Consider the following 15,058-nt stretch of genomic DNA (forward strand, 5'->3'; position numbering starts at 1 on the left):
TTGAGGTAGTGAATAGCAAATGCATTGGTATCCGTAATATAGCACACGAAGAAAAAAAGAAATAGTAAAGAAGGTCAACACGAAATAATCAGATACATGCGTCCAGCACATCATAGCACTTGGCCGGAAGGCGAGAAAAAAAAAAAAAATAGGTATCAGTCATATGCCAGGCTTCACTAGTGAAGTCTCATATTAAATGCACAAGCAAAAAGCTCGGCCAATGCAACACGTTCGCTCATTGGTTTGCTGTCTTCCTTACCCTCTGGCTAACCCAGTCAGATAACAGAGAGTCTAGCTGGCTATTCATTTCCCGCAGCCTCTTGCTCTCGTCCTTGAACAAGTTACCAGTAATCGGGTGCTCTGGGCCGGCAGGGGGGATGTTTGTGTTGTCATAAACAATAACGTAGAGATCGCGAAGCTCGTTCTCGTCTTCCAAGTACGAGCGCAGACTGGCATCACTCCAGGTCGGAGTAGGTGTCTCAAACGGTGTCGGAGCTTCCTCGGCCCGCTTACTGTCGGTGGTGTCAGCAGGAGATATGGGAGGCGAATCAGGCGAGGTAAGTTGATCTCCGGAAGCCGGCAGGTCAAGAGTCAGTCCTGGCATGCTAGGGGAGCGCTGGCTTCCCAAAGGCGAGGATGAGCTGACAGGTGAATCCAAGTAACGGTTTTGAGTTGGGGCAAATTTCTGCGGTGGTGATGTTACAGAATGCGAAGTAGTCACCTGGCTGGGTCGGATCTGCCGATCCATATGTTCTTCAACCAGCGACACTGGTGACATGGGCGAGGTTGGCGATGTTGGCGATGTTGGTGAAGTTGGCGACATTGTGTTCTTTGAAGGACTGGGTATGCGGACAGAGTTCGACATGCTCCGCTCTGGCTCCTGGGGCTTGGAACGTGAGGTCCCAGCTATCTCTTCCACTTCGTCGAGGACCACTTGACGTATCGTCTGGTCCGGTCTCTGGTTCTCTGGCGGTGCTCGTTCCTTTTGGATCGGCGATCCTAGCGCTAATTCCTTTGCTGGGTCTCGAGTTGCAACGACCTCCGGTGCGTGCTTTTGAAGCTTACTAGATTGCCGTTGTGGTCCAGCCTGCTTCGCAGAGCGCGCCTCGGGCGACCCCATGGACTCCAAGGATGTTCGGGACAGTTCACCTGAGTGTTTCTCCATGTCTTCACCCTCATCGTCAGCTGATTTGGACTTCTTGTCCTTTCTCTTGAAAAGACCGCTGAGCATCCCGGGTTTCTTCTCCTTCCGCTTCTTTTCTTCCTTCTTTTCGTTGGAGTTGACTTTGTCGAGTGTCTCCAAACTAATGCGAGGCTAAAGATACCGAAGCAGTTAGATTTTACTCAAGCAAAAGCAAATAACAAATTGTACATACCTCTCTTGGCTCATTCGCCGCAGACTCATCCCGCAGTAGGTTTGGAGTGAGAGATATCTTCTTGGGCTCTGCAGCATCGTCCTTGAAGAATGAGTCGGTGTTTCTGATAGTGCCATTTCTTGACCGGCTGACGGTAGATTCAGATGTAGGGGAGAGTGGTTCTTCTTGTTCAAATATCTCTTGGCTTGTCCGCCGCTTCTCCGGGCTAGCAGAAGCAGGCTCTTCCGGTCCCTGCACAGTCTGTGCCTCTTCGGCACCCTTATCGCGTTGCGCTTTGGGCCGCAGGGGTTCGACAACGATATCTTCATTCTGCTCTTCACGTTGCTCGTATTCCTCTCGTGCGTATTCGTCAGTGAATGAAACATCGTCGTCATCGTCAACCTCTTCTTCAGTCGAGTATTCAACATCGGAAGCTTCAATGTACGTCGGGCTAGTAAATGTGACAGCTTTCGCATTTCGGCGGCGCATCGCCTTTTTCAGAGGGTTCTTGGACTTCTCCAAATTATCACCAAGCATTGTCGCAGAAAGCTGGTTTTGTCAGTCAGGCTCGCTGTGCTGAGGGGCAGGAAACGTACATCCACATTTCGGTGTTTGTTTAACCGGGCCAGCCTCTCTGTTGGCGTTTCAATGTGCTCAGCGGGCAAATAACCTATGCTACCGTCCTTCACAATCCGAACAAGCCACCAGTAACTGTTACTGTCATCCAGAAGTACCATGTTATCACCCTTTGAGGCGTTCGCCTGGCCGTCCACAGTCGCAACAAAGTTATGCAATGCATAAACGAACTCGAAGTTGATATCATCTACTCAAGTCAGCCACAGTTATCTAAAAACGATCGTGATAAAGTTGTCTTGCGTATTGCACAATTCCAAAGGAAAATGTGACAACATACCGTCATCGATTGAAGGGGAGCTCGAGATTTTGTCCATGAGTTCATCATCCAACAAATCGTCATCGCCATCGCTATGGTCACCATCTTCACCATCCCCAATATCAGAGTCGTCCCTATGAACACCCAGCCCGATCTGAATGTCGTCGGTATCATCATACATGTCAATGCCATCATATCCATCCGCGGCCGAACCACGACCATCAGGGCCCTGCATAATTTCGGCTTTGGAATCATGATCGGCAATACGAACTTCTTGCTCCTGGTGCGGAGCTAGGCCGGTTTCGTTTGTGGGCGCTGGTTTTGCGTGATCTTTCGCGGAGGGAGCATCATGGTCTTGGAGGTCAAGCGTATCTAATTAGGGATCCGAGTCAGTAACGCCAATTACCGAGTCGATGTGGCAGGAAATAGTGGTAAATACCAGCTCGCACAATCCGGGGTCTCGCCATGTTTGCGGTGATGTTGTGTTGGGCGAAACGTTTCAAGCACGTTTAGGAGGAAATTCAGGAGCTCGGAACATGGAAGGGAACGAGCGCAGGTCGACAGCTTCCGATGCGTGAAAGGGGAGGGGTCGCGAAAAAGCGCAAGAGAATAGAAGCCAGAGTAAAAGGGGCGAGCCACACAAATATCGAAACCAACTTCTTATGAATTGGCAGAAACGAATGAATGCCACGACCAGCGGCGGGGGGTGTTGAACAATCGGAGAACAGGAGATTCGAGCCACAGGACGAAATTCGAGTGTTCCGGGAGTTGAAAAAAGTGAAAAAAGCTTCAATGAAGAGAAAATACAAAAGAACGAAAAGCAGAAAGACCCGCGGTGAAGCAAGTGAAGCTCGGTGAGTTCCCCAGACTCTCGAGTCACTCAGAAAGGAGGTCTAACTTTCTAAGATTAAAGAGAAGCCCCAGTCAAATCATCAAACGCTCCTTGCGCGCGCTTATCCACCAGGGCCCCGTGCCTGGCTGCCTGGGGCTGCTCCTGGCTAGCCGCGTTGGGCTTAGTGTTAGGCTTTGTTCCTTGCCAAGTCCCATGCATGTGACTGCGTTTGGCGCGCCGCACGAGTGTTCCTTTTCTATCTTAATTTATTTTTCCATTTTAACATATAATTGTCATTAACAATAACTTGTGGATACTCTTGCCTGGCTTGTGTCTGAGATTCTGGCCAAGAATGGTGCTTGTCCCCGCAGCGGTAGGCACAGAATCAAGCGGAGGACACAATATATGTCGAACTTCTTAAAATTACTACTCCAGAAAATTTGCAAACATTCCCAGTGCTCTATACTAAGTACTAATTAATTGACACATAGCTACCAAATCTTCAAATCCAACACCTTGGCCAGAGCCTTGACTATGACTATGCAATCCTCGTCGCACTCCACCAAATCATTCGCATGTTCGAGTCCCCCCAGCTTGACTTCAAATTCTGCTGGACGACATCCTCAACCTTTAACACTGCCTCTACCTTCCACTGAGTCTGAGTAGCCTGCCCAACATCATGCCAGAACCCCTTCAAAGACTCAAGGTTATGGCGGTACTGCGTTCCATCACTAAATCCAGTGAGAGGATACTCGCCAGCGAAAATACTACCCAGCTGACGACCAACAACCATAACCCCAACCTGGTCGCGGAGCAAACTTACCAACCGCGTCGCAGCTTTCAGCTGCACCCCGTAGTCCCAGAGGTGGAAGAGCGAGCTGGTGTAGACGATATCGACCTTCCCGCCGAGAGTCTGCGTTAGGGCCTCACTGCCATCGTCGTCTACAGTGAGATCTCCCAAAGCGAAGGTTGCTTCTAGGCGGTCGCTGTCCCGGAAGAGCTTGTATCCGAGGTCGATGAATGCCTGTTCGACGTCAAGGCCGAAGAGCTGGCGGCTGGGGATGCCCTGGTGAGCTAGGTAGCGGATCTCTTGACCGAAGCAACAGCCGGCGTCGAGGAAGCCGGCTGTGGGATTGTTGCGGAGGTGCTCGAGGACACGCTCGAAGAGTGGGTGGCGTGGGATGTGGAAGGAGAGGAAGCGCATCTGGCCTATACAAGGATAGTGATGGATGCGGAATGCTTCGGCTCGCTGGCGGGATTAGTACAGTAAAGGATGGGCTAGGTATCAGACGGATAGTGGACGAACCAGCGACAAGACATGGGGCAGGACTTCGTCGGCTTGAAAACCGCTGTAGTTCTCTAATAGATTTTGAGCATCGGGGTTAATGCTTTTGACATCTTCCTGGTACCACTCGGGCTTCGTGTCCTGGTCTGCCATAATGGATTTCGGTTGACGAACTTCTCGAGAACTGCCTGAAACAGCCGTGGAATAGTTTTGGTTTAAATATACTCAACAGTGGATCTAGTAAGAGCTACGAGTGTTTCTGGTTGTTTAATGAAATACACTTCAGAATATACTGTGCGGACTGTGGGTGAAGTAACTAGAACCGTAGCTCCAGAGTAGCCTTGTGCTAGCGGGGCTTATGTGGAGTTGGTGGCAGCCCAAAGGCCATCAAGCCTTTCAATCTCGCAGAAACTGCAAAGTTCGAGTCGGAACCGCTTAGCCCGATCTAGAGAAAACTAATGCCTAGACTCCGGGGCTTACGTTTGCTGGAGACTAGAGTCAACCAGGCGCTATATTGTCCATGACGGTTGCGATGGAGGATAATGGCAACTTTGAAGCGTTATGGCTTGTTCTGGACTCCCCACTGTCAGTGCAGGACATGAACCCGTCAGTCTTCTCTCAGCCAACCCCTCCATCCAATTAAATCGTTCCAAACCACTGTCTTGATCTCTTTTCTGGATATATCCGGTATTACTATCTGCCGAGACGCTGGGGCTATCCGGCTGAGCCGGGACCATGCTGATGCTCACTTCTGACAGGCGTACTCAATAACCAGCTTCATTTTCCGCACATATCTACGCCTTCGCACACGATGTTGTAAGTTTAGGGTACCAAAAACGAAAGGACCACATGGTATACGAGAGCCTCGGTTGAACGAACGGAAGCAAAGGTTTCCGGTTAGTACTTCTTTGAGAAAGACTGAATCGCCTAGGAATGGACTTCACTATCAGAACTGTCACCCTGGTTTCTCTCCTGCTTTTCAAGATTTCCTACGAACAAATATCGAGCCTGGTGGTTTTGACAGCCTGGCTCGCCGAGATCATGTTCAAATAAGTTGCCGCTGGCTTCGTAATAGCACGTCGCCAAGTCGATCGCAGAATCTGACTTGGATCAATAAGATTGAGTCATCCTCGACAGAACTGTCAGCGCATCGAATCAACATTCTGGAATTGACCAAAAGCCTGGAAACCGCAACTGGACAAAAGTACGGTATTTCCAGGGCCGAGAGAGGCGCATCCTTTCCCTGGTCCTCCATTGGATCATGGTAGAGCAGGGATTGCACTCCTTCAGAAATACAAAGCACCTCAAGGATAATACACACTCCAACAAAGGCCTTTTTTGCCACATTTAGATGCGTCATCCCCAGCTTTGGCTTGTTGCACAGCCGTGGTGGATGGACAGAGGGCGACAAATAGAGAGCGGGCCCGGGTCCAGGTGGGCGCAACGGTCGTTGATCCCGACAACGGTGAGTCAACTAATAATGAAGTAAATAATATTAGTATTGATTATCCGAGCAGCTGCAGTTAACGCAGCCTCTGGTTGGGCCGAGTCAGGCAGGGAGGGCGTCAAGCGTTCATCAAGTATGAATAAGGCGATGCGATGACGTCGCCGTACATAAAGGGGTCCTGAACGATCAAACTCATAGAAGCTCATACATAATAGACTTGAGTAATGGGGTCAAATAGTGATCCTGCGTGCACTGGAAGGCAGACACACCGGAATTACTAATGAGGAATGAAGTAACTTCGACTTCCCCTCTTTATACCAAGAGCGCTCCCGTTTTCTCCCGATGGGCGTTACTCGATCGTGCAACATCTTCTTTCATCGCTTCTCCCCTTTCTCTTCCACGAACTCCGTCAAAAAAAAGTCCAGCTTCTGCCTTCCACTAAGAAAGCTTTCTTTTATAAATTTGTCCTCCACCATTACTTCATCCCCGCCAGCCCCATCACTGTTCGGGTTTAGGTTTGCCTCGATCGGCCTCTGATAGTCGATAAGACGCAGCAGATACTCCACATCACCCACTCTTCCGTTTCCACAACTTCCCTTCCCTGCATCTTTTTCGTCCCTCTCGCGCGTCATCAAATTTACATCGAATTCATCTTCCTCTTCCGCTTCATGATACCATTCCTCCTACTCAGACCTTCTTTGTGCTCTCCATGAGGGCATGGCGACTGCACATAGAAGCAACCAGTCGCACGGATTGAGGATCGAAACTTCGTTTCAAGATGCTTCCAGAAATCGCTGGCGAGATGGAGAGCGAGACGGAGACTGGGGAGAGACTGATGATCGAGCTGGTAACGAGGGCGACCGTACCAACATCTCTTACGATTATGACGCACACCGTTGCGGTACTGATGAAGAAAGCAGAGTATTGAGTAGCCTTCACTCCTCGACACCCCCCATCTCAGTCCCGCGCCATGATGACAGCCCAAGTCAAGATGAGATACCTCACAATCCAGAGGATGTGGGTGCCTCGTCGCCATTTGACTCGTTCCTCCAGCAGGAGAAGTCGTCTATCGACTACTTTGATCCTTCCATCACCATCACTCCGAGGAACCAGCAATCTCTGAAAGGGCAGCTATCACAGAGTGAGAGGCTAAGCCGAGCACGAGGGTTCCAACCGCCGAAGACATCGAGCCTCCGGAACATGCTTCCGCAGGATGACGATGACGTTGCGAGCGGTATCAGCAATCTGGGATTCAGTCCCGACCCCAGAAGACATCAGTCCCGGCGAACTGCCCCGGCCAGGTTGTCACGCGAGGCCCTCCCCGGAAGCCCTAACAACGATTCTATCGACCGCCCCACGTCGCTTACCACTGTATCGACCATGTCCCCCGTCATGGATGAAGTGCAAACCCCTCCGGAAAGCACTCGAAGTATGCTATCGCCCATCTGCATGGCGTCCCCCACAGAGACGTTCCATTCCCCAGAAGACCGCAGCGCCTCCTGGTCTGGCACATCCGGAACCCCGTTCAGTAGCAAGTCAGCGCGGTATCGAAGCTCTACAGGGGCACGTTCGCGCCGATCCACGGCCTCGAGCGGGAAATCACCAGCAAGCGCGTTTCTCTCCATGTGGAGCACACGGGAAGAGCCACCGCCGAAACCTGATGATGAGGGTCAAATGGTTGGAACTGACTATGTTCTCGGAAAGGCCATCGGCTCTGGAGGCTTCAGTGTTGTAAAAGAGGCTTATAAGGTTGAAGAAAATGGCGAGACTCGACGACTAGCTGTGAAGATCGTGAAAAAACATCTTGCTGAAAGAAGTGAAAGGGAGAATGATGCTGTTCAGGCTGAGTTCGACCACGAGGTTCGCGTTTGGCGGTATCTCAGCCACCCGAATGTGCTGTCGCTTGACGCAGTCTACGAGACTGATTATGCCACTTTCTGCTTCACGAAATTACACATTGGCGGTACCCTCTTCCACCTAATCCGCCAAAACCGACAAAGCCACCGCACTCTATCATTGAAACTCGCAAAAAAGTATACATATCAACTTGCATGCGCCCTGCGATATTTACACGAAGATGCTCGGGTGGTGCACCGGGATATAAAACTTGAGAATTGTCTCTTGGACCCAGTTGAGTTGCCGGATGGCACCAAAACCTCGAACCTCGTGCTGTGTGATTTTGGAATGGCGGAATGGATCAACACAGACAACGACGATGAGCCCGATTCATACGAATATGAGGGGGACCGTCCACCACTTCGAAACATTGGTCCTTCTGAATCCAGCACCAGCGTCGCGGGGAGCCTCGAATACGCTTCCCCGGAATTACTAAACTCGTCTTCTGGAATAATCGATCCTTCAGTGGACATCTGGGCGTTTGGAGTCATTGTCTTCACCCTCCTCGTCGGATCACGGCCATTCCAGCACACGTTCCAGCCCCGTTTGATATCCAACATTCGGGAAGGAATCTGGGATAAAAACGCTGTACTGGGCGATGGAAGTGACTCAGAAGCACGTCGCGATGCCCTTGAGCTCATCACGAAATGCCTGGAAATGAACTATCGCAGACGCTGGACCGTTCGCGATATTCTGTCCAGTCGCTTCCTGCGCGAATTCGCAGACAATGCGAGCGCCAACCAAGCAGACGGTATCTGGAAGCTATGATTGCCTACCTACTGCACGATCAGGCTCGACTTGCACACACAATACACATCTAGAAACAAACAAAAAAACGACCTCATGAAGCTTGATCGTCCATATATAACGAGCGCTGGTGTTTGGGATTTTGATTCGCGATACCCTGCTCTTTTTGTCTTTTTTTCTTTCTTTCCTCATTTTCGCAAGTCGACTCTGCTAGTGCTTGGGACCTTAATTTGAATATGAATGGATGGATCGGACTTTATCACTGTTACGAAAGCAAGGCGTTTGTCTGGAATGTGCTTCTTTCTCTTTTTGTTATCTGCGTCTTCTTGCGTTTGCTTTCCAATTCAATTCATGTACTGTACTTATATATCAGGATGTTCTATTTCTAGGGTTACTCTGGGTTGCGTTGGGGATATGTGTACCTTACCTACCATTAAAAATCTTAGACATGGGTAATAAATAACCTGTCGTCAAGAAATGTTAAGCCTTCATCGAATCTGATCTTAATGTAAACCTAATTGTAAATGATGAACAGCGAGCCAACTTATCCAGAAATACAATAGACAAATAGATATCTAACCTAATATACATACACATAGTTACAGCCAGCCAACACACCGTTTCATACAAATAAGTGGCAACCAGTTCCGTTCCAAGAACAACAAGACCTTCCAGATCTACATCTACCAGAGCCTGTTCTCGGGCAAGACCTTCTCCTTCTTCGCAGTACCAGCCGCACTCTTCCTCTCCACAGGCGAGCGGAAGAACAAACTGGGGCCCTCGAGCGGCTTCAGCAAGTGACTCAAGTACCCCCGGTGCGCAGGGTCACGGTAGTACTCGATATCGCGACGCTTCGTAGGGTCGGGAAGACGGTACTTGAGGCCCTTTTCGCTCATGACCTTTGTCTCCATGGCGCCCGCAACTGCGGCGTCGGCGGCAGAGGAGAAATCCAGACCTGCGGCGGCGTGTAGTGCCGCGTTTCCGCTCTCCTCGGCCCACTGTGTAGACAGGAACGGGTGTGTTTCGCGCTTCATGATGCGGGCGATGGAGGCCTTCGTGTAGAAGCGGGTTGTGACGGAGCCGCCGGCAGCTTCGACGGCGGCGATTGCAGAGGCTGAGGCGCGCGAGACGACGAGGTGGATGGGTTGTTTGAGGACGGTCTTTTCTTCCACGAGTGCTTCTTCCTCTGCGGCTGCTGATTGGGCTTCGGATTGGGGTTGTGTTTCCGTGGCTGCTGCTGCTGTTGTTGTTGTTGAGGACTGTTGTGTTGTTGATGATTTGAATGTGGATTTGGCGGGGGAGTCGATGCCGCGAGCGAGGAGTTTCACGCCTTCTTTGGAGCTGTGGATGCACTTTGACTGCGCGAGTTCGCGGACCGTGATGGGCTTCGTGGGGTCGATGCGGCCCTGGTCAATCCATTCTTGGATCCGGTCGAGGTTGGCAGGGGCGAGGTCCAGGGCAAAACTATCATTCAGTCAATAAACCAGCTCGCTTTGTGGAAGTTCCCTGTAACGAAGAGCAAAATGAACATACATATTGTTGAATCCCCTCTCCCCGTGCACGATAATCTCCGGTGTCTGTCCACCATTGAATCCCGCAGGAACTTTTCCGTGCTGTCCCTGACCCTTGTGACCCCTTCCGGACGTCTTTCCCTTACCCGACGCAGGACCGCGACCTCGTCGGATGCGCTTGTTGTAAGCCCCCGGGTTATCGGAGAGCGAGGCTAGGATGTGTGCATTGCGAGATTGGGACGGGGCGCAGAGCGACAATTGCGACGGCTGAGCGAGATTTGGTCGAGGGAGAATGCTCCGGAGGTGGAGCGGGAGGATTTGGAGCCTGGGAGGCATGGTTGCGTATGTTTTGTGGTGATGGTGTTGGCTGGCCTGTTGGTGTTGAGGCCGGCAGGATCTTTTTGGGTTCGGCCAGCCTGGCGGAGAAATGTCGGGCCGGCCATTACACAGCGACAGGTGCGAGCTTCTGCGCTCAATCGGTGATCCTTCTGCATGATGTTTGGAATACCACTTGAGAATATTTTTTGCCAATTGCCTTATTTTGATTGATACGATCTTCTATTGACTTACAGATCTGTTAAGTTCCGATTCATCTGTTGAATACCGACTCTTTATTACGGCAGAACTGAGGCGGTGAGCTCCTACCAGTCGCTTTGTATACAGTGAAACACTCTCTAAACTTGGTTTATCACTTGATTCATCACTTGGAATAGAAAGGATTTAGGAGAGTTTCTCTATCTCTCAGAAGACTAGTTTTGACAGTGCGACTGCGCCGCATGACAACCATTCACTTTCTGTCCATTACAAGAAATATTCCCAAGCCGACAAAAACACGAAGATGGGACTTCAACATCTGCCTCCTTCAAAGCAAGGTCCAGCTGTTTCTTGATAGTACTCGCCTCTGCATGACGGCCCAAAAGTTCAAGGCACTCGTGGTAGCCATGAAGAGCCCAAACGTTATTCGGATGCTGATGTGCTCGCTTAGGTGTGGGGATAAGTCCTAGGTCTTCCGCATAAGCTTGCGCTGCCTGCTCGACTTTGCCCTGCTCCAAGGAGAGAGCAGCATATGCATGGCGTGCTGGAAGCATCCATCCCCATGGCTCTGCGAATGGCAGCTCGTCTTCTAAGGTAACTGCGTCCTGCAGTCTTTCGAACGCGGTCTCGCAATCGCCTCGTCTGTACTCAATTTCGCCATCCAGCATGGCAGAAGCTACCTTGAGGATATCGGTGATTTTGTTGGGAAAGTCAAGTCGTGTAGGAGGGACAAACTTGGAAGCGGCTTTGAAGAGCTCGCGCTCTTTATCGGCTTCTTCCAGCTGCGATGTGGCCGCGTATGCAATGCCTTTCCCATAGTGTCTCATGACGTTGGTGACGCAGTAGAGCTCCTTGTCTTCAAGCGGGTCCAGCTTCTTCAGTTCATCCCACATCCCGAAACGAATGAGGACGTGCACTCTGACGGCGTTGAAAAACTCCATCCAGTTGGCCAGTGCAGGTGTTTCTACTCGGAGGATTTCCTCCGTGATTGTTGCCTCCATCCGATCCGTCGCCGATAATGCAGCCTTGGACATCCCACCAAGCATCGCGGCGTAGATCAGAGAGTGGTAATCGTGAAGCCGATAATAACTGTAGAACGTCAAGCCACCATTCTGTTGGAAGAATTTATCATCTGCAACAGTCGCCTTGAAGTTGTACTCAACCGCGCGCCGGTAATCTCCAACAAGAACATCGATATGAGCAGGCATGTGGAATGTATGACCAGTGTCCGGAGATATCTCACGGATCAGCTCTGCAGCAGGAAGTGCAGCCTCGGGGGTCGCCGACATTTCCATCAGATGGATGTACATGTGCGCAGGGCCCGGATGCCGTTCCACCCCCGGCATCTTCAGAGCCGCCTCAAGTAACTCCTTCACTTCAAAGACAGGAGACGACTCTATCGGAAGCCCCGTGGGGGCGTCATACAGCTTCTGCGGAGCAACATTCATCAGCGCATCAGCGAAGAGCGTAATGATATCAAAGTCGTCCCTTCCAAGAGTCGTATACACCTCTCTCATAGCATCGGCGTACGCCCTGCTACACGCAAGCAAGTCTCTTCCCGGATCATCATTAGGATACCGCAGCGCAAGAGCCTTGATAACCGCGTGCTCCCAATCTTCCAGCTTGTAATCATTTTCCGTCGCGCGCCTTAGAGCCTCCTGCGAATAAACATAGCACTGCTTGATGGCATTCACCCGGTCCTGTTCATCAAACAGAGCCCAGGTCTTGTTATAGTTGGACCCCGAGCAGAACGAGACACCCCAGTAGGCCATGGCGCAGGCCTCGTCGTGCGCGATTGCGCGTTTGTAGCAGGTGATGGCCTCATCGTGGTTGAAGCAGTATGTCCAGACGAGCGCGCGGTCGAACCATTTCTGGGCTTCCTGGGATTTTGTACTGACGGTACGACCCAGTGTGCCCAGGTCGAAGTACGGATCGCTTGAAGGTTTTGCGAGTTCGTTATTTTGAAGGCTCATTTTTAGAATATATGTCCCATCCAAGGTTCCAACTCCCAGGCTGAACTGCACTGCACCCCGCATCCGAGGCCGACCTCGGGAATTAAGTATTGCGAATTCCAAACATGGTTCGACTGCAGATTCGGAGAATTCCGTTTGGCGCTTACTGATGGCGCAATTTTGATACGGCAGCACACGACGGACTAGTACTAAGTACTCCAAAATATGTACGGTGGCCTGTCTGCCCCTCTATGGTCTCCAACTTCTATACCCGTCCCCAACTAATGCTAATTCCTTTTCAAGTCCCGATCCACCAGATCCTCCAAAATAACCTCGCCCTTCTTCTCCGCCGCAATTCTCGCAAGTTTCAAGCGTCTGGTATCGCGCTCCGTCTCCCAAGTCACCCACCAGGTTACCAGCGTCAAGATCACACAGAGTCCGACGAGCCCCATGGCGACGGAGAACGGGACGCTGTAGCGGGGCGCATACTCGCTCTTGAACATCTGAGGGCCAATGGCACCCCCGATCTGCCCGTAGCTGTTGACGAACCCGATTGAGAAAGCTGAGCCTGTGGCTCGCGAGGTAGTTTGGACGCGCCAGGGCCTGTTGTTGTTGTTGTTCAAACCACTTGTTAGTTACATATCCATTCTTGTGAAATGGTACGTATGTGCAGAGGTAGGTCGAGGGTCAAGGAAGAAAAAGAACGCACCACATAACAGGGAACCAGCCCGCCGTCAAAGCATTCCCGATCAGGGTCACGGCGTATATAGCGCCGTTACTCGGATACGCAACAAACACGCCGTAGCAGACTATGATGACGAGAAGAAACGAAAGCGGGTATATGGGCCTCGGTATCCGACTGCGGTCTGCTGTGATGCCTGTAATGGCGATGAAGAGCAGTCCACAGACCGTGATGGGGATGTTCAGCAGTTGGGCTTGGGCGATGCTCCTAAGCGCTATTAGCGATACCGCAATCAAAAGAGTGAAATGACCTATCTCCTTCTCGTCAACCTACGTATAGCCAAGGTTGGCGATAACGGTGGACTGGTAGAATGTCACGCCGTGCGTGCCGACAGTAAAAGTCGCCCAGATGAAGGTAAACAGCCACAGCCTCAGGTCCTTCAGCGACTCGATGACCTCGCGGAGTTTGAAGTTCTGCTCGCTGGCTCGAGGGGCGTTGGATGGGAGGCGGGCCTGGATGAATTTCTTCTCTTTCTCGGTTAACCATGATGCTGTTTCGGGGACTATTCCACGGTATTAGCAGTCGCTTTATATATAAAGGTCAACAAAGTTAATGCTTACAGTCGGGAAGTAGAAACCAGATTGCAACGCCAAAAATGACTGTTGCGATGCCTTCTGTGAGGAATAGCCTGGGATACTCTCAGCATTGGCCGCACGGGAAGAATTAGGGTTAAAGAAAGATATTGTACCATTGCCATCCGGAAAGGCCTCCTGCGCCAGATACAGTGTCAAAGGCGTAGGCGAGAAGACCGCCGAAGATGTTCGAGATATTACCGCAAATGTCTGTATATCATTAGTCTATTTGTACTATCACAGGTCGCACAACTCACAAAAGTAGAGCAATCGCAGGGACATCTCGTCTGGGCGATACCAGTATGTCATCTGGAGAATGACACCAGGGAACTGGCCAGCTTCAGCCTGTCCTTTTATTAGCACCTAAGTGTAGATATTGTCTAGATTGATAAGGGCAGCATACCGCTCCCAACAAGAACCGAGTGGTATACAAACCACCCTTATTCTTCGCGGCGGTATTGCACATCAGAAAGATCCCCCAGCTGATCATGATCCTGGATTGCCATTTGGAAGGAGAGAATCTCTTGAGGAGCAGATTTGAGGGTGCTTCCAGGACGATGTATGGGATCTGACACATCAATGTTTAGCGACACTCCCTGATACGCTCAAGGGATATCATACATAGTAAAGGACCGTCACCAAGTTATACTCATTAGACGTAATCCCAAGCTGCGTCATGATGTTATGATCTGTCCCCTGGTTCATAATCCGAGCATTGGATATCTGCAACATTGTGTGAGCAATACCGTACATACAGTAGTAGTAAGTAAGAAGTAAGAAAACCGACGTTATTGCTATCCAGATTCTTGAACATGAAAATAAGCGAGCAAAGCGACATAAGCCGCCAGTCAATCCTGCGCAGTAGCTTCTTTTCCTCCTCTGCCGTGAGCAGCGTCCTGGCACTCATCAGTTCCGGATCGTATCCATCAATGCGGTCTTCTTGGCCCGTTGAAGCTTCTGCAGGAGCCTCGCCCCGTTTGGCAAAATGAAGCTCATGGCTGGCGCTGCTTTCACTGGTAGGCGTGATGTCAGTGGCTGTGGTAGTGCCCAAGGGTTTTGAAGCGACCTGTTCGCTTCCCTTGGATGTCGACTCTAGCATAGTCGTGGGTTGTTGTTACAGTGTAGGAAATACCGCCGTCTAGCAACAAATACCTGGTATATTTGCAGACCTTGTTCTCTATTTAAAACCGCCACAAGAGATTTCAAAAGCTACAATACCCCGAAACAACTCAGCAGGCATTGTACCATAGTCCACGCGTATTGCGAACGCTAGCACGGTCTAGTCTGCGCTGC

At 50.8% G+C, this 15,058-nt stretch overlaps 7 protein-coding genes across 7 annotated transcripts; 1 reads left to right on the top strand and 6 right to left on the bottom strand.

The window, feature by feature from the left end:
* Positions 1-235: 235 nt before the first annotated feature.
* ASPSYDRAFT_25664 (uncharacterized protein) lies at positions 236-2,714 on the bottom strand (the record flags this gene model as incomplete). The annotated part of the gene is made up of 5 exons (XM_040844190.1): positions 236-1,315; positions 1,377-1,904; positions 1,952-2,178; positions 2,269-2,619; positions 2,687-2,714. 5 exons carry the CDS (start codon positions 2,712-2,714, stop codon positions 236-238), a joined length of 2,214 nt encoding a protein of 737 aa, XP_040707410.1.
* Positions 2,715-3,314: 600 nt separating this feature from the next.
* Positions 3,315-4,633, bottom strand: ASPSYDRAFT_38192 (class I SAM-dependent methyltransferase). Its single transcript, XM_040845662.1, has one exon. The coding sequence runs from the start codon at positions 4,281-4,283 to the stop codon at positions 3,618-3,620; it is 666 nt and encodes a 221-aa protein (XP_040707411.1). The 5' UTR covers positions 4,284-4,633; the 3' UTR covers positions 3,315-3,617.
* Positions 4,634-5,002: 369 nt separating this feature from the next.
* On the bottom strand, positions 5,003-5,825 carry ASPSYDRAFT_38194 (uncharacterized protein). Its single transcript, XM_040845663.1, has 3 exons — positions 5,362-5,825; positions 5,114-5,307; positions 5,003-5,038 (listed from the first exon to the last, which is right to left on the bottom strand). The coding sequence occupies exon 1, from the start codon at positions 5,722-5,724 to the stop codon at positions 5,410-5,412; it is 315 nt and encodes a 104-aa protein (XP_040707412.1). The 5' UTR covers positions 5,725-5,825; the 3' UTR covers positions 5,003-5,038; positions 5,114-5,307; positions 5,362-5,409.
* A 309-nt stretch (positions 5,826-6,134) lies between these two features.
* Positions 6,135-8,543, top strand: ASPSYDRAFT_38198 (uncharacterized protein). Its single transcript, XM_040845665.1, has one exon. The coding sequence runs from the start codon at positions 6,529-6,531 to the stop codon at positions 8,473-8,475; it is 1,947 nt and encodes a 648-aa protein (XP_040707413.1). The 5' UTR covers positions 6,135-6,528; the 3' UTR covers positions 8,476-8,543.
* A 377-nt stretch (positions 8,544-8,920) lies between these two features.
* ASPSYDRAFT_166426 (mitochondrial 54S ribosomal protein uL15m) lies at positions 8,921-10,334 on the bottom strand. Its single transcript, XM_040843372.1, has 2 exons — positions 9,988-10,334; positions 8,921-9,918 (listed from the first exon to the last, which is right to left on the bottom strand). Exons 1-2 carry the CDS (start codon positions 10,299-10,301, stop codon positions 9,138-9,140), a joined length of 1,095 nt encoding a protein of 364 aa, XP_040707414.1. The 5' UTR covers positions 10,302-10,334; the 3' UTR covers positions 8,921-9,137.
* A 380-nt stretch (positions 10,335-10,714) lies between these two features.
* ASPSYDRAFT_83661 (uncharacterized protein) lies at positions 10,715-12,472 on the bottom strand (the record flags this gene model as incomplete). The annotated part of the gene is made up of 1 exon (XM_040851253.1): positions 10,715-12,472. The coding sequence occupies one exon, from the start codon at positions 12,470-12,472 to the stop codon at positions 10,715-10,717; it is 1,758 nt and encodes a 585-aa protein (XP_040707415.1).
* A 266-nt stretch (positions 12,473-12,738) lies between these two features.
* ASPSYDRAFT_53271 (uncharacterized protein) lies at positions 12,739-14,864 on the bottom strand (the record flags this gene model as incomplete). The annotated part of the gene is made up of 9 exons (XM_040848659.1): positions 12,739-13,054; positions 13,161-13,400; positions 13,467-13,695; positions 13,754-13,821; positions 13,882-13,975; positions 14,023-14,110; positions 14,169-14,333; positions 14,387-14,488; positions 14,553-14,864. 9 exons carry the CDS (start codon positions 14,862-14,864, stop codon positions 12,739-12,741), a joined length of 1,614 nt encoding a protein of 537 aa, XP_040707416.1.
* Between the last annotated feature and the right edge of the window lie 194 nt (positions 14,865-15,058).

This window comes from Aspergillus sydowii, assembly GCF_001890705.1.
Source record: "Aspergillus sydowii CBS 593.65 unplaced genomic scaffold ASPSYscaffold_1, whole genome shotgun sequence".
In the NCBI taxonomy this organism is placed as follows: domain Eukaryota; kingdom Fungi; phylum Ascomycota; class Eurotiomycetes; order Eurotiales; family Aspergillaceae; genus Aspergillus; species Aspergillus sydowii.

Bases quoted from the DNA above. Each gene is read 5' to 3' on its own strand.
- ASPSYDRAFT_38194 (XM_040845663.1), bottom strand. From the start codon at position 5,724: ATGACGCATCTAAATGTGGCAAAAAAGGCCTTTGTTGGAGTGTGTATT.
- ASPSYDRAFT_38192 (XM_040845662.1), bottom strand. From the start codon at position 4,283: ATGCGCTTCCTCTCCTTCCACATCCCACGCCACCCACTCTTCGAGCGT.
- ASPSYDRAFT_38198 (XM_040845665.1), top strand. From the start codon at position 6,529: ATGGCGACTGCACATAGAAGCAACCAGTCGCACGGATTGAGGATCGAA.
- ASPSYDRAFT_166426 (XM_040843372.1), bottom strand. From the start codon at position 10,301: ATGCCTCCCAGGCTCCAAATCCTCCCGCTCCACCTCCGGAGCATTCTC. The intron at 9,919-9,987 runs GTATGTTCATTT...ACTGAATGATAG, and splicing joins GAGAGGGGATTCAACAATAT to TTTTGCCCTGGACCTCGCCC.